We start from the raw sequence: 24,455 nt of genomic DNA on the forward strand, positions 1-24,455 counted from the left end.
GAGAAGGAACGTGTAATCCTAATGGGGTCACAAAATAAACTGTGGGCTAATTAATCATGCTGCTCCTATTTGCTGAGCGGCCAACCGGGTGGAAAACAAACAAAGGTTGCAAGTAGTTTAAATTTATATAAAACTCACGTTTAGAAAGCACTTAGCCGTTTTTATCTGTTCATTTTAACTGCTGCCCAGTACATTTGTATCGGTGTTATTAACTCCACACTCATTTTGAACACGGAAGCCAAGGGAGACTGAGCGACAAGGCGAAGGCCTTGCGTCCATCTTCTTTCCCACTTGTAATTTCTTTATGATCAAAATACCCCAATCTGTTTCTTCTAGAATAATGTAAAGTAAAAAGAAAGTTGACTAGTGTTTCCATTATCAACTGTTCCAAGAAGAAAACCCACTGGCCAGTGTCTCCATTCCTACCCACATGGAACAAACGGGCAAGAGGCCGTCAGTGTGGTCAACCTGGAGGCCGCTGCATTTGTGATGACTCAAGCCGTTGTTAGCAGGCAGCCAGTGGGTGACATGGAATTTTTGTCATGCATAACTTTAAGTAATATCCTGAAGACCTTAAAAGTCGTGGAGGAAGTACGAATACTTTCCCATCTATAGCTGGAATTTCTCTGATGCTATCATTTAAGTAAATTGACCTCCTGTGTTGACAATCAGTCGCATATGATACTCACTATCTGTTGTGACCTGAATTGTGTCCACCCCCAAAAAATAGTCATGTGTTGAAGTGCTAACCCCCAGTACCCTCAGAATGTAACCAAGATAGGGACTTTTTAAAGAAGTAATTAAATTAAAATGAGGTCATTAGAGTGGGCTCTAACCCAAAATGACTAGTGTCCTAACATGAGGAGGACATTTGGACAACACAGCCACGTAGAGAGGGGAGACTACGTGAAGACACAAAGAGAAGATGGCCATCCACAAGCCAGGGAGAGGGAACTGAGACAGAGCCTTCTCTCAGCCGTTATAAGGAACCAACCCTACTGACATCTTGAACTTCTAGCCTCCAGAGCTGAGAAAATGAGCTTCTGTTGGTTAAGCCACTCCGTCTGTGGTACTTTGTTATAGCAGCCATCTGAAACTAATACACTGTCATGACATTCAGGACTGGAGGAGACCTCAGCAATCATTTGGTGGTGATTGTGTATCTTCTCCTCCAACAGGGGATGACTTTTAGGTCAGCAGAGATTAAGAGCTTTGCCAAGGACACCAGCGAGTGCATGGCCCTCTCTGACAGCCAATCCATTGTTCTTTCTGCTTTTCTAGAAAGATCTTCACAGCTTCAAATAAATGAGTAATAATCTTTAAAAACTCCCCTGAGTTTTCACAAAGTAAAGGAAAAAGTTGGCAATTTAAAATTGATTTGATGAGTTCCAAAGTGGGTTTTTAATCTGGAATTATCCTGTTGGCTGCCTTCATGTTAACACCTAATTATTAATTCTCCACTCCATTTAGTGCGATGTAATTCTCCTTGTCAGCAACGCAGCTGATATGGACCAAAGATGACTTTGTTGTAATTGGGAGTACACATACAAACACTATTAGGGGCTTCACTGAAGATTGGTTCCCCAAAAAAGTAAAAGTTAGAGATTCCCTTACTGAGAAATTCTATATACATTGCTCCACAAGATCACAGTTAAATAAGGGTGAAGGACTCTGTTGAATTTAGAGATATTTAATTAAATAATTATGAGGAACATCTTCAAACTGCTAAGGCAAAGATTTTAACTGCATGTTTTTAAAGAAAAGCCAAAATTTAATTCTGTAAAATCCATATCAGAAATTGTTGAATAGAATCATCAACTCTAAAATTAAATATTTTGAGGAATATAAAACTTTACTTTCATATGTATTAACTGCAAGCTCTTCTGAATTTTTTTCATCTAATGTTCTCTATCTCCCAAAGTCACATATAGTTAACATCTATAATAATAAAAGTGAAATATGCAAATTGACAGAACAGCCGATCAGCAGAATGACTGGATGACCTTCCAGACAAAGCCAGGGTGGCTGAGAGGGCTGAGGCAGCCGGGGATTCGAGGGCCTACCCTTGCATGAATTTCATGCATTGGGCCTCTAGTATATTATAATGGACATTTTATAAAGGGTAAAAAGAGATTTAGGTAGATGCGGTGTTTCTAAATCCTATGCTGCCAAGTTATAACACCATTGCTATATAGCAGAAGTTTATATGTTTATTCTCTCTTACAGATCTAAAACAGATCCTGTCACAGGAGCTGTGAAAAATACAAAGTACCATCAACTTTAGTAAGCTTTACAACTTCTGTTTTCCATGCACATTTGAAGTTTCTGTGTACTATTTTATGATGCATAAAAATATTAAAAATGCCCTCTATTTTCCTGCTATGTTGTGCCATGAAATAGACAATTGATGATTCATAAAAATGTACCAGTCACATTATTAGAATCACAACAGTGACTTCTCTGGCTTTTAGCCGCCTTTACTGGATCGTGTGTGTTCCTCAGTTCTGTTTGGTCTTTGGCAGTGACTTGTTGGGATTGGTGACTTACCTGGACTGGGTCATGATCATTGTAACCATCTGCTCCTGCATTTCCATGATGTTCGAATCTCCCTTCCGAAGAGTCATGCATGCACCTACTTTGCAGGTACCTCTGCTGAATCTTAACCCACAGCTCCGAGGAAAGACACTGACCTGCATCTTTTCCATTCACTGTGATCAAACTGCCTTTTGCTCATTTCAGATTGCTGAGTATGTATTTGTGATATTCATGAGCATTGAGCTTAATCTGAAGATTATGGCAGATGGCTTATTTTTCACTCCAACTGCTGTCATCAGAGACTTTGGTGGAGTGATGGACATATTTATATATCTTGTAAGTCTTTGATTATTTCCTAAATATAAAATAAAATGGATTTGTAAAAGCTCCTGCTTTTCTTGGTACAAGAGTGAGATATGTGAGTCACCAAAGTTTAGATGCCAAAACTGAGCTCTTAAGTAAAGTACTAGTAAGTCCATTATAGCTGAATAAGAGGCATGCATATAAAAATCTAAATGGAAAGCATTAAAAAGATTCATGGAGATGGTTGGAAATACATCATCCACTTTTATGTATGCATAAGACATGCGTTAATGAGGTCTATGATAGCAAAACTAGTTTGCCCCCCACAATTCTAGTGGCTCCAATACTAAAAAAAATCTGCATCATATAATTGATTGATGAGCCGCCTTACTACTAAAAACAAACTAAAGTGAGAGTGGTTGGACCTTTCTCCCAATTCTAAGGCACAAAATACCTGGCTAGGAAAGACCATTCAACTGTTTGGTTAAACTAATTTGAGAAACCATAGGAAACAACTCAAAGAAATTTCTTTCTTTGTTTTCTCTTTATGTTCAAAAAGGTATAAAATCAATTTCTTTTTCAGCACAGCAAGGGGAACTGTGACCCTTAAGTGCAACATTTATAGGTAGTTAATAAAATAGTATTAGGTCATGAATGAGGTTTAGTCTCTTTGATCAAAGGAATTTCAATCCTGCTGACATGAGCAGAACCTCCAGTGTGTCAGTAAGAGGAGGGGCAGAGTGCACTGGTGCACACCTGTGGTGGCACCCCATTCCATTCCTGCATATGCCTGATGACTGTGCTTTACGGTTGCTTGGGTCTAGATTGGGTTCATAGTTTAGAGTGAAGAGACTGCATAGTTACCGGGTGAATGTGTGTCCCATATAACACATGGAGTCTCTCCTAAGGGATAGTTGTAGTCAGTTGGCTCTCAGAAAATGTACACAGTGGAGGATAAATTTCAGAGATGATTTTTTCCCCTCTAGGTGAGCTTGATATTTCTCTGTTGGATGCCTCAAAATGTGCCTGCTGAATCAGGAGCTCAGCTCCTCATGGTGCTTCGGTGCCTAAGGCCGCTGCGGATATTCAAACTGGTGCCACAGATGAGGAAAGTGGTTCGAGAGCTTTTCAGTGGCTTCAAGGAAATTTTTTTGGTATGTTCCAATTACCTTCGCTCCCAGTGCAGAGTCCACCTCTGTAATGTAGCTAATGAGAGGATAAAGTAAGTCTTGCTTGTCAAGGTGAAGTCTGCAATTTTAGTTTTTGGTCAGAGGATTATAGAAGCACTAACAATGCACAATACATATTCAGAAACTTTACCCCCAGTGCTTCTGCCTTATTAGTATATTTCATTCAACAAACATTTTTTTCCTAAGCTAAAGAGAAGCTCTCTGGAAATGACAATGAAAGGAGAATCCAAAGACAGTATTTGCTGACACTTCCATTCTGAACTGTTGGCCCAATTTCTACTCTGGGTTTTAGTTCCCCCATCTGGAAATTAAGGTTAAAAAGATTCAACACCATCTACCTCACAAAATGATATTAGGAATTGACACATTTGGGTTCATAATCTCATTTAATATGTCACTTAAAGCATATAGCAATAGAATTTATCTCTGATCTCTAGAATGTTAACATAAAACAAAAAAAAGAAACATACAAATATACCCTACTCTAAGTAACCTAAATGTACAGTAATGAATACTTCCAAATGTGATTGAGGGGAAAAACATTCTTTTTACTTGAGTGAACATTAATTTAGGGTCCTTTTAAGAGCAGGGCTGCAGATAAAATGAGTAAGAGGCTCATTGCTCACAGTCTGTTACAGAAGGAGTGATCAAGGGATTCTTGTTATTACTGATGAGTTCTGCTTGTGCATGGAAAAATGTGAATGAATTCCCATAAGCCTATTTCTTATCTTGCTTTCTAGAAACACACCTATGGTAAGAGAGCAGCTGTAGCTGCATTTGATCCTAAGCTATTTTACAGACAGGTTGGACTGTTACTATAGGCATGGAGCTGCTAACACTTTTTAAATATGTGTTTAAAATTCCATATTTTCTTTGTCACAAAGCCATAAAATGTTGGCTTTCACACCGCTAGAACTGAAGAAAAACAGAATATCACCTGATGGCTAATGTGGCATATCTTTGACCCTTAATAGATTTTAGGAGAGAATCTATGTGTGCCTTTCTTCTGGTGATGTTTCTGTGCAGTTTAAGTATACTTAAGGTATATTTTAGGTTAGTCAACAAGTACAGATCAATAGTGTGCTCAGTATTTTACCCTTTGCCACTTTTTTCTGCGGAGACCGAAGTAGCCATCCAGCAGAGGGAGCCTGAGCCAGTTCACAGATTTGTATGTTTGTTTTAGACTGAATTACATGAATCCTGTGAGCAGCACATTCACATGCTCACAAGAAAGCAAAGCCCCTGCCCCTCTAATTTGTGTTCTGCTAATAGAGATATGAATCCATTTTGAGAAAATGGGGAAAATATAATTGTTTAAACATGTTTCTTTTGTTCCATTCAATAAAATAGATCAAAGTGTTGACTTTAAAATCAGAAAAATCTAAGTCATATCAACAATACCTTAGCCCATATTCTTACATGAAAGTTGTATGTTTTTATTCTGAAAATTCAAAACCTCTGGTTAATTTTCTTCTTTTAACATTCCAGTAAGGCTAATTGAATGACCTGTGATGGAGAAGTTAAAAAATATCATCAAAAGATCATGAATTTCATACAGTGTTATCAGAAAAGTTCCGTTCATATTGCTGTTCAAACCAAATGTACTGTTTAAAGTTTTACTGAGAGATTTGACATCTCACCAATTTCTTTCAGGTCTCCATTCTTTTGTTGACATTAATGCTTGTTTTTGCAAGCTTTGGAGTTCAGCTTTTTGCTGGAAAACTGGCAAAGTGCAATGACCCCAACATTATTAGAAGGGTAAGATACTCCTTTCTATCTTTTGGAATAAAAATTAAGGTAGTTTACCATCCCTTGGTAAGCATGTGCTGAGGCGACTTTGACAGCCCCCTGACAAAACTCTTAAGAATTCTCTTCCCACGAACTCCTTTGGCTTAAAGCATGTAGTATGTCTTCTCCGGCTAACAAAGCTTTGTAAGATTAAAAGCACATTTCAGGGAGTTCTACTCTTCCCTCCTATTCCAGTGTCAATCTACTGTTGTCATCTTCTGCATAGTCACCCAAGATTCCAGATGTTGAATCTCAGAAACTTTTCTTTTGAGTCTTCCTGAACTTAATCCTGCCTCTGTTGTCACATGACACTCATGTCAACAAATAGCCTCCCCATCCAAAAGTACGAAAGGCAAAGTCTGACTTTCACGTCCCCTGTATAATACTTCTCCACTCCAGCATTCTCCCCATTAGGAAGTCAAGGCCTTATATCAGATCTTTTTTTTTTTTAATATATTTTATTGATTTTTTACAGAGAGGAAGGGAGAGAGACAGAGAGCCAGAAACTTCGATGAGAGAGAAACATCGACCAGCTGCCTCCTGCACATCTCCCACTGGGATGTGCCCGCAACCCAGGTACATGCCCTTGATCGGAATCGAACCTGGGACCCTTCAGTCCGCAGGCCAACGCTCTATCCACTGAGCCAAACCGGTTTCGGCCCTTACATCAGCTCTTATTTGCCCAGAATTAAGACAACTAACAAAGACCTGAGCTTGAATACTTTGCTAATGCTTGTTCCTTTAGTCAGTGTCAGTAAGAGAAAGCTAACTGCTGGAACAACCCCGATATTTCAGTAGCCGAACATAATGAAATGAATATATTGCATCTTGGGTAAATTGGACAGCTCTCCTCCAAATGACCTTTCCAGCATTCAAGTTCCTTCTGTTTTGTGTCCCCACCCTTTGCTGTTTTCAAGTCTTCTTTATTTAGCTGGCTCATATGAACAAAGAACCATCTCTGCCTGAGAAGGCTGAGCTCAGAAGCAGCACACCTCACTTCAATCCATGTTCCACTGGGAAGAGCACAGCCTCGCCAGACTGGAAGGAGGCCTGCGATATGTAGCTGAGTGGTGTCTTCTGTGGGGAAAAAGGGGCAGAGTTTGGTTAATAATTGCCAGTTTCTGCTACACTACCTAGTGCCTCAATCTTTTAAGGATTCTTCCCAAAATTATGAGTAGACTAATGAAGTGAACCAAGTACTGCTAATGTATAAACTAGCAAAAGTATGTACTCATTCATACAGGTAAAATAATGCCCGAGTCCATTAAAATGCGTGTTTCCGAAGGATTAATAGAGTTGAATTACAATACGTATTTCCAGCAACTATCATTATCTGATATAGAGTTTATATCAGTTTGAAAAGTCTTCTAATTATAAAAATTATTAGCTGTCTAATTAGAATAAAATACAGATAACATCTTTGTGCGGTCAATATTCATTATGGAGTATATTCATAATGAGGATTTCGGGAAGCGGCAGGGCAGAAGAGACATACTTAAGTTGGGCAGACCTTATGTTGTTGCACAAGGCACACCTAAGTCACTGCTTCCTTTAGCTGCCCTCCACAGAGGATAAACCTGAGAAGAAATAACAAGGAACCTGCTATAAAGGTCATGGTGTACCAAATTAGCTAATGAAGGAAATCATATGGAACTGATTCATTAGTCCATAAGCTTGCATAAGGAAAGTAGGATTATTTTAAATCCACACTGAATAGAGGCCAAGAAGAGAATAACAGTATTTCAGGATGAAGCCTACTGGGAACCTTGATGACTCAGTATATTAATAATAGCCTAAGTGCAGTGTGATTTTATGTTATCTACTCTTCCCCAGTCCAAGCTGAAGATTGATGCTTACTTGGATAGGAGACAGACAGCTCACAATGGATGGACAAACACACAGATATCATGATGCATTTATCCTCTTTCTCAGAGCAATGAGGCCTTGGCAGTGGGCTCATAAAGAAAGCCTAAGGAAACTTAGCCATCATAGAGAGCAGAATGATAGAAAGGAAATTGGCATGGTGAGATGTGCTCTGTGTCCTTACATTGGGACAGGTTTTTTCCTGGTCCTGATATAGGAGGCCAAGGCTAAGGAGACCAGGTGGATGAAAGCAACTGCAGGTCTACCTCAGAACTCAGTCTGTCTTTCTAAAAGAAGGGAAAGGGGAAACTAGATACCCCAATATTTGGATCACATAGCTAATGTTTAAAGATAACAAAGCTTTGAGCTGTTAGTGCTATGTTTTCCAGTTGAGAGAACAGGTTATTTTCTTGAGGTCTGTGTGAGCACTTCCTCCCTCAGTTCCTTTTTCTTAAAACTTGAAATATTGACACCACTTCAGGTAGAGTTATGGAGCCCAGAACTTAGTCACCAAAGCCCTGTAATCAAATTCTGGGAATACCTTTTGATGATTAGTTATTAAATATCAGTTATGTACAAAGCACCATGATTGGTGAAATGAGGGCTGGAAAAATGTGTAAGTCACTGCTCCTGCTTTGCAGCATTTTCTGTCCAATGAGAATGTGTGTTTCATGTGTAATCCACGTAACATTAAGTCATAATTTAAAAGAGCACAGAAGTGAAAGTAATGTAAGTAGTACTTCCACCTGGGGGCGCTGTGCTGAGAAAGGCTTTAAGGAGAAGAGAGGATTCTAGCAGGAAAGAGCCTTCCAAGTAGAGGAGGCAGAATGAAGAAAGTAGGTGTGGTGATTTGTTCTAATCACTTAATCCCTCTGAACCTAGTTGCTCCTGTATAACACTTCTCACACAGTGATATTATAAAGATTCAATTAGTTAATTTATGTAAAGAGCCTAACCCACCCATTCACTTCACTCCCATGCCAAAATGAACTGAAAAACAGGCCAGAAATGTACTTTAGGAAGAGATCCTCAGAGACCTACAACATCAGTCTAAGGGGGTCGGAATTTCCTTGATGAAAAATGAGAAGTCATCAAAGGTTTATAGGCAGAGGAATTAGGCAATTGTTGGTGCTTGCAAAGTGCAGGTATTGTCCTGAAAACTATCAGTGTTACCCCACATTCTACTGAGGAGGAAAAACAGATGTACAAAGGTTCAGTGACTTGTGCAAGATTGCCCCCCAATAAGTGGGGAAGCTGAGATCCATGTCCAGGCAGCCTAACCAGGACAATAAGCTGCCTCACCCAAACCAAAGGTGAGCTCTGGTGGGCTCAGAAAAACAAATGGGAAGAGGCAGTAACGAAGCCTTGATATGACGCACCTCAACACAGCCATTTGAAATAATGTTGTAGATGAATATGTATGAGAAGATAATTGGAATATATTTTAACTGAAAAAATGAGATATGAAAGAATAACACTGTACAAACTCATATATGCATAGAAAAAAAGACTGAAAAGATACACACTAAAATGTCAATTATGTTTGTCTTTGGGTAGTAATAAGTAAGGTTGTCTATGCTAAATAAGTTAAAGATATATTTTTTTGTGTGTAAGCTTTTTATTTTAAAGAATTTTGTTGGTAATCGAAACAGGTGTAATATTGGTATTACACTAGTTGAAATAAGAATGGAGATGCGGGCCATATGAATAGGGAAAAGACAAGCAAATCTGAGATCTTGATGTGTTGACAGGATGCTGGTCCACAGACAGAAATAGGGAGGTCAGGAGATACATGTTTTAAGGTTGAAGGTGACCTTAACAGTTTACAATTTGAAGTTCTATTGAAATATTAAAGTGTATGCACTTTGAACCCAGAAAGGAGATTTAGGTTCAAATATGACCATCGTATTCAAAGAAGAAAAGATAACAAAAGGAAGAAAAAAGACAGAAAATGAGTCAAAAACTTCTTACTAATGTCTTATTTTTTAAATATATTTTAAACAGTTTTATTCTGATATAATTCATATATCACACAATTTGCCCACCTCCAGTGTACAATTCAATTGTTTTTAGTATATTCATAGTTATATACCATCACCACAGTGAATTTTAGAACATTTTTATTATTTCATAAAGAAACGTCGTTTCTTTTAAATATTGCCCCTAAAACCTTATCCCCCTGACACCTCCATACCTAAAAACCACTACTTGATGTGACTATGGAGTTCCATGTTTTGGATTTTTATATGAATGGAATTATGTCATATATAGTCTTTGGTGGCTAGCTTTATAAACTTAGCATAATATTTTTACAGTTCATCTATGTTGTAGCATGTATTAGTATTTCATTCCTTTCTATGGCTGAAAATATTCAATTGTGTGACTATACCATATTTTACTTAGGTATTTGTCTATTGATGGACATGTGGATTTTTCCACCTTTTGACTATTATAAATAATGCTATCTATTATATATAAAAGCCTAAGCAACCGGTCGACCAGCTGGTAACTGTAACTCACAATGACCACCAGGGGGCAGATGCTCAACACACAGGCATGGAGACATGGAATAAACTGATGAATTTTGAGGGAAGTGGACAGGGGGGAGAGCAGGGAGAGATTAACCAAAGATCTTATATGCATACTAGAGGCCTGGTGCACAGATTCGTGCACCGGTGGGGTCCCTCAGCCTGACCTGTGGGGATTGGGCCAAAACCGGCTCTCCAACATCCCCTGAGGGGTCCCGGATTGCAAGAGGGCACAGGCCAGGCCAAGGGACCCCACTGGTGCATGAATCCATGCACTGGGCCTCTAGTTTATAATAATAGTGATATAAGCATTCATCTATAAATTTCGCTGTTTATGTTTTTTGTTGTTGTTGTTGTTTCATTTCTCTTAAATAATAGATACCTAGAAGTAGAATTTCTAGGTTTTAGGTAACCCTTTGTTTGGTCATTTGAGAAACTGCAACACTATTTTCTAAAGTGGCTGCACCATTTTGCATTCCCACCAGCAGTATATGAAGGTTCTAGTATGAGGATTTCAATTCTGCAAATCTTTGTCAAAGCTTGTTGTTAATTGTTTTAATGATAGCCTTCTGAGCAGGTCTTAGTGATATCTCACTGTGGCTTTGATTTTCATTTACTTGATGACTAATGATGCTGAGCATCTTTCCATGTGCTCACTGGCCATTCATACATCTTCCCTGGAGGAATGTTTAATCATATCTTTTGTCCATTTACTAATGTTTTCAGTATCAACTTTCACCACTCATCTCTGCAGTCTTCGTTACTATTTGTGGTTAGCTGTCCATATCACTTTTGTCAAATAAAGATCTATGTGACTCTATGTAAAATGTATTTCTTATTTTTTATCTTTTCTGAGTTCCTCTTCTGACCAAGTTTCCTCCTTCATCTCTCTCTCTTTTTTTCTATTTTAGGAAGATTGCAATGGAATATTCAGAATTAATGTAAGTGTGTCCAAGAACCTAAATTTAAAATTAAGACCTGGAGAGAAAAAACCTGGATTTTGGGTGCCCCGTGTTTGGTAAGATATTAGAAAAAAAATCCCTAGGAATGCTATATTTGTCAACATAAGATTTTAAATCAGTACAATATGGTATGAAACTAAGAGTAACTCAGGTAGAGATATGAAAGTACTTCCAAGGAAAAGCACTGAATTACAACAGCATATAAAATCACCGTAAATATGAGAGCAAGTGGTACCCTGAGTCCCACGTTGCTTCATGAAACTAGTAAAATATCACTGCAGTATTTTTCCAATATTTTAAAAGTTTGTATCTGGATTCACATGGCTTCCAAATTTTTGAGATTAATTTTTTTCAATCAATTTTTTAGTCAAATTTTAATTTTTAAAATTAATTTAAATTTTTAAAAATTTTAATCAAATTAAAACTAAACTCACCTGAATGTATATCTTTAAGGGCAGATCTGATGGCCTCATAGTGGTTGTGAAGAAGCCTACTTAATCATAAAGCTATTTCAGTTTCAAAGCCCATTGATAGTGAAGAATTTTCATCATTGAAACACTAGATAGGAATAATCAATAACACAATTGATTATATCTAACTCTTTAAAATTTGTCTTTCTTGAAAATGAGTTTTCAAAGCATTTACATCAAAGATGGAAGAACCGAGTACCTTCTTTCTCATCCATTTTATTGAAGACCATGAATAAAATATCTCAGTCCACTTCATGAATGAACTAAGTGTTCTATCAACTGCATTTGTCCTTTAAATTGTTACCTGTGTGTTTTTTTTTTTCTTTCATTTTACCTTTTAGAATGATGAGTGAAGAATAGCAACTACTTTGCTTTTGTCACAATCGACTAAATGTCAAACTCTTTAAAAGGAATAGCATTTCACCTATTTGTACCCCTAGGACTTATAGTTACAGCTTTGACATTTCTATAAAATGAAATTCATTTTTATAAGCAATGCAATGTATATTGGGTTGTTTTTTTAATTCCAAAGATTTATTTAAAAATAAATTAATTTTGGATTTGTGGCTCTATATATATATCCATAGGACTATCCTTATCCCAGTGCTAACTAGAAAATCAGTCTCATTTACATTAAAATAAAAAATTAAGGAAGCATAAAACATTTATTTTTTGTGAGGTGAAAACTCATTATTATACCATAAATAATTTATTTAAATCAGTACATCAAATGGGAATTTTTTTCCTACTGTTTTGGAATTTTGGCTAAAGCCTTGAAGCTGAGGTTAAATTATTATTACGAGGATAAATTATTATTATATTCTAAAGAGAGCCACTAGGCAATCTCAGCAGAACTTACTAAAATTTATCCACCTCCATCACCCAGGTCATGCAAAACAAAACACTGCACTCATAGATGACCTCATGAAGTGGATGACCTCAGTAGAGTATTATGGCATCTCTCCTCCCTTTATTATGGAACTAGAGGCCCAGTGCACAAAATTCATGCACAGGGGGTCCCCTCAGCCCAGCCTGCACCCTCACCAATCTGGGACCCCTCAGGGGATGTCCAACTGCCAGTTTAGGCTCGATCCTGGGGATCATGCCTAAACTAGCAGTCAGACATCCCTCTCACAATCCTGGACCACTGGCTCCTAACCACTCACCTGCCTGCCAACCTGATCGCCCCTTATTGCCCCCTTTCTGGCCTGGTCACCCCCAACTGCCCTCTGCTGCTGGTCAGGTCACCCCTCACTGCCCCCCCACCAACCTGGTCGCTCCCAACTTACCGCCCCCCCCCATTAACATGGTTGCCCCTCATTACCCCTCCTGCCAACCTGGTCTCCTTACACAGCCTGATATTCAGTCGTTTGGTCGTCCCTCACTGCCCCCCCCCCCCCCCCCGCTGGCCTAGTTGCCCCATGCAGCCTGCTGTTTAGTCATTTGGTTGTCCCTCACTGCCCTGCCCCCACCCCTGCTGGCCTGGTCACCTCACACAGTCCGTCCAGTTGTTTCGGTTGTGACGGTCCCTGGCTTTTTATATATAAGGACTAGAGGCCCGGTGCACAAAAATTTGTGCACTGGCGGGGGGGTATCCCTCAGCCCCACTTGTGCCCTCTCACAGTCTGGGACCCCTCGGGAGATAACGACCTGCTGGCTTTGGCCCGCTCCCAGGTGGCAGAAGGCAGGCCCAATCCCTAGGTGCCTACCCCGCAGCCCCTGGTCGGGCTCAGAGCAGGGCCGATTGGGGAGTTGGGGCGCCGCCCCCTGTCATGCACAGAGCAGGGCGGATCAGGAGGTTGTGATGCCACCCTCAGTCATGCTCAGGGTAGGGCCAATTGGGGGGTTGGGGCACTCCCCCCTGTCATACTCAGGGCAGGGCCAATGGGGAGGTTTCAGCTCCACCCCGTCACACACAGAGCAGGGCCCGTGGGGAGGAGGGTGGGGCGCCGCACCCTGTCACACACAGAGCAGGGCCGATCAGGGGGTTGAGGAGCTCCCCCCTATCAGGCACAGAGCAGGGCCAATCAGGGGGTTGGGGCACCTTCCCCTGTCACGAACAGAGCAGGGCGGATAGGGAGGTTGTGGCCCCACCCCCTGTCACACACAGAGCCGCAGGGTGATCAGGGGGTTTGGGCGCTGCCCCCTGTCACGCGGCTCCAGGGGCCAGGAGGCCTCGCAGCTCCACTGATCCAAGTGCTGGGAGGCCTCGCAGCTCCACTTGACACTGGGGCAGTGAGGCCTCGCTGCTCAGCTGATCCCAGTGCTAGGAGGCCTTGCTGCTCCGCTTGACACAGGGGCAATGAGGCCTCGCTGTTCCGCTGATCCCGGTGCTGGGAGGCCTCGCGGCTCCACTGATCCTGAGTTCGGGAGGCCTCGCGGCTCCACTGATCCCGGTGCCAGGAGGCCTCGCAGCTCCACTAATCCCAGGCCAGGAGGCCTCGCGGCTCCACTGATCCCGGTGCCAGGAGGCCTCGTGGCTCCGTTGATCCTGGGTTCGGTAGGCCTCGCGGCTCTGCTGATCCCGGTGCTGGGAGGCATATTACCCATTTACTATATAGGATAGAGGCCTGGTGCACGGGTGGGGGCCGGCTGGTTTGCCCTGAAGGGTGTCCCAGATCAGGGTGGGGTTCCCACTTGGGTGCCTGGCCAGCCTGGGTTAGGGGATGATGGCTGTTTTCAGCTGGTCACACCCCCTTCAGGGTGGGGGTCCCCACTGGGGTGCCTGGCCAGTCTGGGTGAGGGGCTGAGGGCCGTTTTCAGGCTGGCGGGTGACTGAAGCTCCCAACCTCTCCTTTTTTTTTTTTTTTTTTTAAATTCTGGGATTTATTTACCTTCTATGGCTGTCACTGGAACTGAGAGCTGGCTTTAGCTCTGAGGCTCGGCTCCAGCTCTGAGACCTCGGCTGCTGAAAGCAGGTTTCTGGGCTTTGTTTACCTTCTGTATTTGAAACTTTGTTGCGACTCCAGCTCTGAGATCCTGGCTGACCGAAAGCTGGTTTCTGGGGATAGTTTAGCTTCTATATTTGCAACATAGTTGCTTAGACTGCAGCTCAGAGCTGGGCGGCGGCAGACGGGGAACCTTGGCTTCCTCCATCACTGGAGCAAGCAAGCCTCCTGTTCGCTTCAGCTGCCTGGCTGCCAGCCACCATCTTGGTTGGCAGTTAATTTGCATATCTCGCTGATTAGCCAATGGGAAGCGTAGCGAAGTTACAGTTAATTACCATGTTTCTCTATTATTAGATAGGATAAGGTGCTTCCAACCTCAGCCAAGTCAAGTACCCAGGAGGGCTAGCTGATATCACAGATTGGCAAGGCTTTGTGGTCAAGCAGCTCTTCACTATCTGGCAGGGCAGGGTTATTTGATGTTCCCAGAGGTCTGAGTCATCACTACTTAGGCTGCCTAATCTGAATTGTCCTGATGGAACCCTACTGCAAAAGGCAAAGTGCTGGGGAGCAGGTCCCCTATTGGAAGAGGCTGTTCATGTGTTTCTAGGAGTGGGAGCTGAAAATCAGACTACCTTTGCAGCAAGAATGGCGCAATGGGGCGTCCTCATTTGGGAATGTTTAAAAGTATAGTGTTCTAATAGAAAACTTGAGGTATAGTAAGGCCAACAGATCAAGAGACAATCAATTAACATTGAAAAGATAGCTAGTTTCTCATAGCTCCCAAGAGGAAGGGCCAAGCCATACCACGGAGCCACACAGGGAAGCACTAGGGTTGGTCACAAGGCAGAAGGAAAGATGCTGTGGGGAAAGAGCCTTTTTTCTGGTTTCCCTGGGAAGGAAGGTGAGGTAGGGCAGTCAGGCTTAGGATTGGCTAGTTTGATCATTTCAATGGGCTCTTGGGCATAGGGACTGCCCTTATGATCTGGTACCTGGGCCCTGGTGTGATTAGGGCTGGCATATAGTGGTCCAGAGTGTGAAAGCCTAATAACAGAGGAGATTGAGGTATGGACTCTTGACTGACTAGTTTGTATTTGAAAAGCACACCCTAGAAAGGACTCCTCCCAAGGTTGGGAAAAGGGTGATGAGGGAGGCAGGATGACTCGGGCGTTTTATCAGGTTGTCCAAAACAAAGTGTGTCCTGCATTTGTATGTAGGGCAGATGGTAAAGTGTCAAGCTTACAGAAGCTAGAAGCATGGTTAATATACAGAGTTTCTGAGGAACACACAAATGCACTCCATAAAGAATAACAGCTGCTGTGACAAGAGCACCAATGGCCAGAGTCCAGGAGCATAAAATGCACAGCCTCTCACTCCATTTCTGTAACTCCAGTCTTATAAGAACCAGATGGCAACCTGAAGAGGAGGAGTGAATCAGAGTAGCCAATGCTCTTCTTCCCTCCTCAAACCACTGATCAGGCTGAGCTGCTGAGGATGGGATCCTTGCACAGGATTAAGACAGGCAAGGTTGGATGTAAAACGGAGCAGACTTTTTAGAATGAGACTGGTCTAAAAAGCATTGACATCTCCCCCAGATGTCAGGAAGGGAGCTAGGACGTACTATATAGCAGTATTGGGAGAAAAGTAAAGGTTTTTCCAGTTGTACCCTATGTTATTCAACTTTGTTTCATAAAATCATCTACTTACGATTTTTAAAGTCAGAGTTATTTGAAATATAATGTCTTATGTAACTTATTAGGGGTTTCAAGTTCAATGACACTTTAAAAGCTTAAATGGATAAAGAGGTATCATTGAAACATCATCACAATAGCTTTTGTCCATTTGTTCAGAAAATTGTGACTTGGATTAATTTTAGGGACACGTAAATCTTTCATCAAATAAATGTTTAATTTTTATATTTTCCTTCTTAGTAAGCTCATCAAAAATTAGCAGTTGAAAATTTTGTAATTTTGTATTGGCTAATTTATGATTAAGAAAATAACTTTTATCTGGGAATTGGCCTAGAGTAGTGGTCAGCAAACTCATTAGTCAACAGAGCCAAATATCAACAGTACGATTGAAATTTCTTTTGAGAGCCAAATTTTTTAAACTTAAACTATATAGGTAGGTACATTGTTATTAACTTAATTAGGGTACTCCTAAGGCTTAAGAAGAGCCACACTCAAGGGGCCAAAGAGCCGCATGTGGTTCACGAGCCGCAGTTTCCGACCACAGGCCTAGAGGAATGCTTTGATAATTATAATTAGGACATCAACATGCACTATCTAATTCAGGAGATAGTCTTGTTTCTGTATTTTCTCTTCAGATGAATACATTAATTTGCTTTGGAACCACTCAGACTTGTTGCGATAAAGATTACCTTGCTAAAAAGGATTAAACATACCATGTAACTATTGTGTGTTTTGTTTTCAGCAGAAGTCTTTGATATAGGAAAATGTAATTTATGAGAGAAAACTCAAAAAAGTACTCAGTTTCATAATAAGTACATTTATTGAGTGCTTACTATTCACCACCAGGTATTATGCTGTCACTGGGGACAAGCTATGGCCCCTGACCCCCAGGAGCTTGAAGTCTAGTGGAAAACAGAAAAGGAAATTACAAGTAATTTATTATAATATGCTAAGGGCTTTGGTACTACATAAATAATCCCCTAAGCTCACTTGAAGCTCACCTGAAAGCTTACCTCTAGGTAATTTTAAGTTACACTGTCATACAGTCTAGGCAGAAAATCAAATTTTTGTAGAATCCACATGGCACAAACAATTTGGGAACATCCTTTAAGAAAAAGAGTATAAAAATACCTTATTCTTGTAAGTTTAATAAAAACATAGGACCATGTGAACTCAATGCTGGGCCCCTTCCAAAATATTGGAAGATACCTGTCCAGGGAAAGGCCGGAGGTGTAAGTTTCTGCAGCTTGCTGGTATATTGGCCAGGATAGGATACGGCAGGCAACGGGTGCAGTGGCACACACAGGAGAGGCACCTTACCCAACTATGACCAGACCAGGGCGAAGGACCCAGAGCAGAAGACACTGAGTTAACTTTTGAAGGACAAATAGGCATTTAGACAGCCGAAAAAAGGCAGAGTCATGGGCAGGTGAGTGGGAGGGGCTCTGCAGAGGTAAGGTGTTGCAAACTGAGGAAACCCAAATTGCTATGGCCAAAGTGCAAGGCAAACAAATAAATAAATAAAGCAGTGTATTCTAGAAAGTACAAAAAGGTTCTGACTTTTTAGACTAGATCGCAGAGTTGTAAGACATAGGGGGCCATTTTGGTTAAGGTCATCCCCTGTATTTTCACACCCAACGGTAGAGGCTAAGTTTCTTCCTCCGTGGTGCCCCATCTTCCCAGAGAAGGGAAACTCTCCTTATCATGATCTTGGGGACGTTGGCGCACTTTTCATTAGAAGGTAAAAGGCTGACCAAGTTGTGAGGTCAGAACCAATGTCTTAGTTTTCTGAATTAGATAATAAGATTATAATCTTTAAAAGTTAACCAGAAAAGATGATATTTAAACAGCCTTCCAAATCAAGGAAGAGCTACAGGTAAAATGACAGTAATGGATGAAGACTGGGATTTATTGAAGTCCTCTGTGGTTGTAGGTAAAGCTTTAATCTTTCCAATTTTAAATACATGAACAAAGCATATACAAATATTTTATAGGACGAAAGCTGAAAAATACTTATTTTTCTTTTAAAAGGGATCTATTCTTCCAACTATTTAAGTCTATGATCTTCTGTGTTTTTTTTTCTTGGTTTAGCCTGAAAGCATATTTTTAACATACTCTACTTTTAAAAGTAGTTTTGATTTCTGCAAATTCAGCTAAAAAAAAAACTTTACAGAGGAAAGGGGGTGGAGGAGGAAGAAGAAGGTAAAGGATGGATAAATGGTGATAGAGGACACTTGACTTGGGGGATAAACACACAATACAGTGTACAGATGATGGATTGTAGAATTGTGTACCTGAAACCTGTATAATTTCATTAACCAATGTCAGCCCAATAAATTCAACTAATAAATAAATAAATAAACAAACAAATAAAGAAACAAACAAGTAAGTAAATATCACTGTGTGGGGTGGATGGATGAGGAAGAAAATTTAACATCAGATCTGAGAGCTGGCTCAGTTGGTTTAAAAAAAATCTTTATTTGAGAAAATGGTGGCACCTGTAGAATCCTTGTAGTTTCTGTCTTCTGTAAAATATATTCTATTTCATTGAAACTCCCAAAGGAAAAGTTGTTGGAAAAATCCAAGAGAACATGCTTATAACTTCATGCTAAAAAATATAATTCAGAATCCTAGAATATGAATTTGTGAGTAGTGCTTTTGCACTATGTAGAAAACATTTTCTACCAAATAGCCTTAAACCTTTAGGAGCAAGTCAGTTTCAGTTTTACATTTTCTTACTAGATCCTCATCTGTTTAGTATTTTAAAAAGAACTTATAAGGATACATCCCATGATTGTTCTGTGGCTTAAAAAAAAATGGTGGTACAAAAATGCTAAACCAGATTGCCCCCAAGTGAGTTACCTTTTGTGAGGGTTACATTTTGATAAATGAACTAGCAGGGGGAAAAATATCAAAATATAATTCAGATAAGCTTCAGTAGGCCTACTCTCTTTAATAATCCTGAGCTCAATTCTCCATCAAATTCAAGAAATGTAGAGATAGTCCTGATTTTTCAGTGTGTGGTTGTCTAAATCTTTTAACTACTTAAAATAGCCTCTAGTGAGGGGGAAATAGAAAAAAAACTCTTCACTCTTCTATGAGCAACAAAAATGGTAGCTCAGACCTGTAATGACTAAGGGAAATGTCAGAGTAGAAAAGATCACTTTTGTAAATGTGAAGAAAAAAAATGTCAGAAAAATAAGAAATAAGACTTCCTCTCCCCCTGAAAAATGAGGCCACAATGTTTTAGAAATCGGGAATGTGCTGTGGGTGTAGCAGCATACTGTGCACTGAGAACACAGGAAGTATCCATTGAGAACATCAGCGTTTGTGAGAGAGAAAAAAATGCAACTGGGAGAGAGTGATCTGGAAACAACGGCTATGAGCAAACACATCGTGTCTTCTCAGTGATCTCTCACTACTTCACAGTGTGATGATGTTCACATGAGGACACAGAATGAAATAAAGTGGCCAAATTCTACTCTTTTGACATTTTCTGTAATAACACGGAGAATTGTAATTTATGCCATTAGAAAGATTTCCAATTAAAAACCAATTTCAAAATTCCTACCCAGACTCCCATGCCCCTTTGAGAATCTCCTACACAGTTTCTAACTAGAACGTGTATTCCAGTCCTCAGTATAATCAGGACAAGCCGGAAACATTTGCAGATCCTCTCAAGCTAGAACTCAAAGTTGTGTAGCATTTTGGTGTCTTCAACTGAGAGCACCCCATCATTACCTAATAATTAATTACACAATTAATCATCTACAACACACAGCATTATGATGTAGCAAAAGAATCCCATATAGCCCACCTTCCAAGTGCTAAACATCCCTCTGCACCCAAGATTGGAAAGAGCTACAAGTATTTGCCTTGGGGTGCTTCTTAGTGGAATTTCACAGAACATTCCTCTTTCTGATTTTCAGGGCGAATCCTCGGAACTTTAATTTCGACAATGTTGGAAACGCTATGCTGGCGTTGTTTGAAGTGCTCTCCTTGAAAGGCTGGGTGGAAGTGAGGGATGTTATTATTCATCGTGTGGGGCCGGTAAGCAAGCCCATGGAATCCTTTGAACACAAGCCTTTCAGCAGCTGCTTTCACTTGCTTTGATGAATAACCATATTTTTCATTTATACAGATGCATGGAATCTATATTCATGTTTTTGTATTCCTGGGTTGCATGATTGGACTGACCCTTTTTGTTGGAGTAGTTATTGCTAATTTCAATGAAAACAAGGTAAGAATTCTTGGTGTGAGTACCACAGAGTTTATTCTTTTCCGGCCACTCGCTTTAAGCTCTCTGTTTTTGCACACACAGCATGATGTCACATTAAACTGTAATGTGACTGGTGTAAATAATCTCTGTAACTATTTCACAAGCAACCTCGTTGCTGCCTTTCAGGCACGTTATTTAAGGGCACACTCTCTGGCTAACTGTCCTCCTTTGGTGACAGTGTCATTCATTCATGACAACTGACAGGCGCATCTCCTATTGTTCAAATGGAGAGGATGTGCAACAAGTTATTCAAGTATAATAGCTGAAACTGACGCAGGGATTGCAGGTAATACTGCTCTCACTAATGTAAATTAGATGCTTCTTAGTAACTCAGTAAGTGAGTTACTTCTAACACCAGTTGTATTTTGATGGGATGGGAGGAGGGCATGGTACAAGTTTTAAAATCTTAGTTCATGGGGTAAAAAGAAGATTTTCTAATTTAATGTTAAAATCTTTGCATGCTGCCCTAGCTAGTTTGGCTCAGTGGATAGAGCATTGGCCTGAGGACTGAAGGGTACTGAGTTTGATTCCGGTCAAAGTCACATGCCCCGGTTGCAGGCTCAATCCCAGTAGGGGGTGTGCAGGAGGCAGCCAATCAATGATTCTCTCTCATCATTGATGCTTCTATCTCTCTCTCTCCCTTCTCCCTTCCTCTCTGAAATTAATAAAAATATAATTTAAATAAAAGTTTTGCATGCTTTATGAACTTGGGAAGCTGAGTTCATAACAGCTCGAATGATCAATAAAGAGCTCACAAATGGGAAAAGAGCAAGTGGAGTTTCCTGCCGAAAAACACATCAGTTTGAGGGGACACATTCTATGTCGTTCTTCTGGACATGGTTGACATGCCCCCTGTTGTGTCAAGGTCAGTCTTCTTATGTCTTAATAATTGAGACACAAACAGTTTCTATGCACTTCCTATTCACTAAGGTTTAGATATGCTATTCTCAATCCCCCAACTCGGAAATGCACAGTTGAAGAGAAGACAGCATAAGATAAGGAGTAGAAAATGGGGCCAGAATTCAGAAGTAGTGCCTATTGCTGCAAGAGTCTGTGATTCTCCCAATTCAAGTGCATGAAATGTCGACTGTTGTTCTGCGCTGAATGAAAAGCTAGATGTCACTGCACAGCTCCGTGTTGCGCTATGTCATTCACAGCGAGGACTGATTCGAACGCACTCACATCAGAGCTCTGGTGTGCGCAGCTACGCCTGGGACCGTATCACTCACGTCCGGGCTCCACGTGTGAGATGCCAGTTAGTCAGCCAATTGGCGCCTTTGATGTGTGCAGAATGAGGATGTCATTCTGTTCGGACTTTCAAAGAGTGCAACTTAAAAATCACCCCTTTGGGTCCCAACACTACTCTGCCCCACAGAAACCTGGAATTTTAGAGTAAGAAAGAATAGAGAACATATCGCCCAGCCCCCCTATTTAACACATTCATAAATGAGTTTCTTTCAGCCCTACCGTATGTTCAATTTAATTCCAAGCAGAAAGAGGAAGATGGGTCTTTTTAGATGCCTTTGAGGCATGTGATAGAGCAGACACTGGGAATTCCGGAATAGGAGCAGAAGCTAATCAGTCAATTAAGACAGTTTAAGCTCTGCTTGCTCAGAACACCATCCAAGGTCCTCTGAGCAGACACCTAATTTCAGAAGAATTAGGTCCTATGGCAGCTCACAATTCAGCAGCATAAATGAAATGACATAAAATTTTGAATTAACCAGAGACAGTGTAGTTCCTCAACTCAGAGAATGTGTGAAGCAAGCAGAATAACAGGCCTACTTCCAACACCAGTTGTATTTCTATTCTGAAGGAGGAAAGGAACGTCTCTACCTGAGAAAGGGGAGCATGGAAGCTCAAATGTGTGCTTAGAGAAAGAGGCAAAGGAGAAGAAATCATATCACCAGACATTATAAACTTGAATAGTTAATAGAAAATATACATTTCTCAATTACAGATATCTAAATTATGTGAACATTTTAGAAAAGATTTTTTTCTGCAAGTTTTGTCCATGGTAGCAGTTCAGCTGCTATGTAACAGGACTTATTCATTTATTATTCAACCAGAGGCCCGATGCACAAAATTCGTGCAAGGGACTCGGCCCTCACAGCTGAGGTGGCTTGCCTCGGTCTTCATCCGGAAGGTCGTCCAGAAGGATGCCCAGAAGGTTGTTTGGCTGTCCGGTCTAATTAGCATATTACGCTTTTATTATTATAGATCATTCAACAGACTTCTTTGAGCACTTACTAGGTGCCCCACTCTGCTTTTGAGCCTGAGAGCATAAGAAGCTAATCCATAAACACTAATCACATAAAGATTTCTGCCCTCATGGAGCTCACATTCTAATGGTTATACCTGAAAGTATATAAATAGATTTCCAAATGTATAGGCAACAGAGAGAACTAAAGATACGGGAGCCCTGGCCAGGAGTGATGGTCCATATACCAAAAGGTGGTGGGTTTGATTCCCAGTCAGGGTATGTACCTAGGTTGTGGGTTAGGGAGGCAGCTGATCAATGTTTCTCTCTCAAGTCAATACTTCTCTCTATCTCCCTTCCTCTCTCTCTAAAATCAATAAAAGCATACCCTTGGGTGATGATTTTTAAAAAACGATATGGGAAATAAGGTAAGTTTTGCAGGCAAAGTTTTAACAATTCAGAATCATGCAATATTATGTCTTCCCTAGAAAATGAAACCCTGTTTAAAAAGTTCAAAATCTGTAACAATAATATATATGTATATATTTTTTTAATTTCCTTAGTATAAGACAGTAAGTTTGATTAATACACTTAATTTAATAACAATGCACTTTTAGAGGTTATTACATTAATGATTAGAGTACAGGTTTCCAAAATATCTTGCTTTGTATAACAAAGAAATAATATGAATGCGTATAGCATCCCCAAAACAAATATTTATTTGCAGTTACTGAGAAAAATGGTTTAGCAAAAGTAATATCAGAGAAATTTAATTTAAAGCAAATATTATTAGGAATAAACAGTGTAATTAAATAATTTCAAAAGAAGTTAAATCCCCAGAAAAAATAAAGAACTCCTTAAAATATATGAAAATAAAATTAATTAACCTTGGCTGGTGTGGCTCAGTTGGTTGAGCATCATCCCATGGACCACTGGTTCAATTCTCAATCAGGGCACATGTCTGGGTTGCAGGCATGATCCCCAGTAGCGGGCATGCAGGAGGCAGCCAACTGATGTTTCTCTTCCACATGGATATTTCCCTCTTTCTCTTCCACTCCCTTCTTCTCTCTCTAAAATCAATAAAAACATTTTATAAAATTAATCAAATTATTTTTAAAAGCTATAAAATCCAAAATTATGCTGAAATATATTAACATATTTTCTAATAATTTCATAAATCAGCAGGAAAAAAGAAAAACTATATGAAATTTGACACAATAAAATTATGTGATCTACTGACATATAAAGAACCCTGACCCCCACAATTTTCAAGAACAAAAAGTATCCTCTACAAAGTCATAAAATAATAATTGTAAAAAAATTGATAATGTATAAAACAGGTTCTCTACCATAATAAAAAATATAGCAAAAAAATCCCTCAGGATTTGGAAATATTAAGACAACATTCTAAATAATTTATTAATTAGTAATATGGCAAATATTAAAATTAATGTTACAATAAAAATAACAGTAAAATTGAAGAATGTAGGAGGAAGGAAGTAATAAAGATATAGAAAAACAACTATAGAAAGGCTCAAGAGTGACAAAGCAGATTCTTTTAAAAAATTAAGTGATAAACCTTTTGCAAGGTTCAGCATCAACAAAAATGTGGAAAAGGAAACAAGCTTATAGTTAGTAAAGCTATGCCAGTATTGTTACAGGGATAGAAAGTTAGACTTACAGAACAGAATAGAAAGCCCAGGAGATACCCATGTATATATAAAACAGAATTAGCACAACAAATCAGAGGAGATGAGAGCA

At 40.0% G+C, this 24,455-nt stretch overlaps 1 protein-coding gene across 5 annotated transcripts in view; it reads left to right on the forward strand.

Annotated features, from left to right (window-relative positions):
- NALCN (sodium leak channel, non-selective) overlaps positions 1 to 24,455 on the forward strand; it is a 300,069-nt gene that overhangs the window by 245,608 nt on the left and 30,006 nt on the right. For all 5 annotated transcript variants that reach the window (XM_070408640.1, XM_070408639.1, XM_070408642.1 and 2 more), the window contains 8 exons: positions 2,227 to 2,283; positions 2,523 to 2,643; positions 2,740 to 2,871; positions 3,825 to 3,992; positions 5,682 to 5,786; positions 11,119 to 11,225; positions 20,145 to 20,265; positions 20,357 to 20,455. In XM_070408640.1, the coding sequence (XP_070264741.1) occupies positions 2,227 to 2,283; positions 2,523 to 2,643; positions 2,740 to 2,871; positions 3,825 to 3,992; positions 5,682 to 5,786; positions 11,119 to 11,225; positions 20,145 to 20,265; positions 20,357 to 20,455 (910 nt within the window). The remainder of the gene's footprint in view (positions 1 to 2,226; positions 2,284 to 2,522; positions 2,644 to 2,739; positions 2,872 to 3,824; positions 3,993 to 5,681; positions 5,787 to 11,118; positions 11,226 to 20,144; positions 20,266 to 20,356; positions 20,456 to 24,455) is intronic.

Source organism: Myotis yumanensis, unplaced genomic scaffold (genome assembly GCF_028538775.1).
Source record: "Myotis yumanensis isolate MYYU_CA2020_CCGP unplaced genomic scaffold, mMyoYum1.0.hap1 SCAF_3, whole genome shotgun sequence".
NCBI classification, from domain to species: domain Eukaryota; kingdom Metazoa; phylum Chordata; class Mammalia; order Chiroptera; family Vespertilionidae; genus Myotis; species Myotis yumanensis.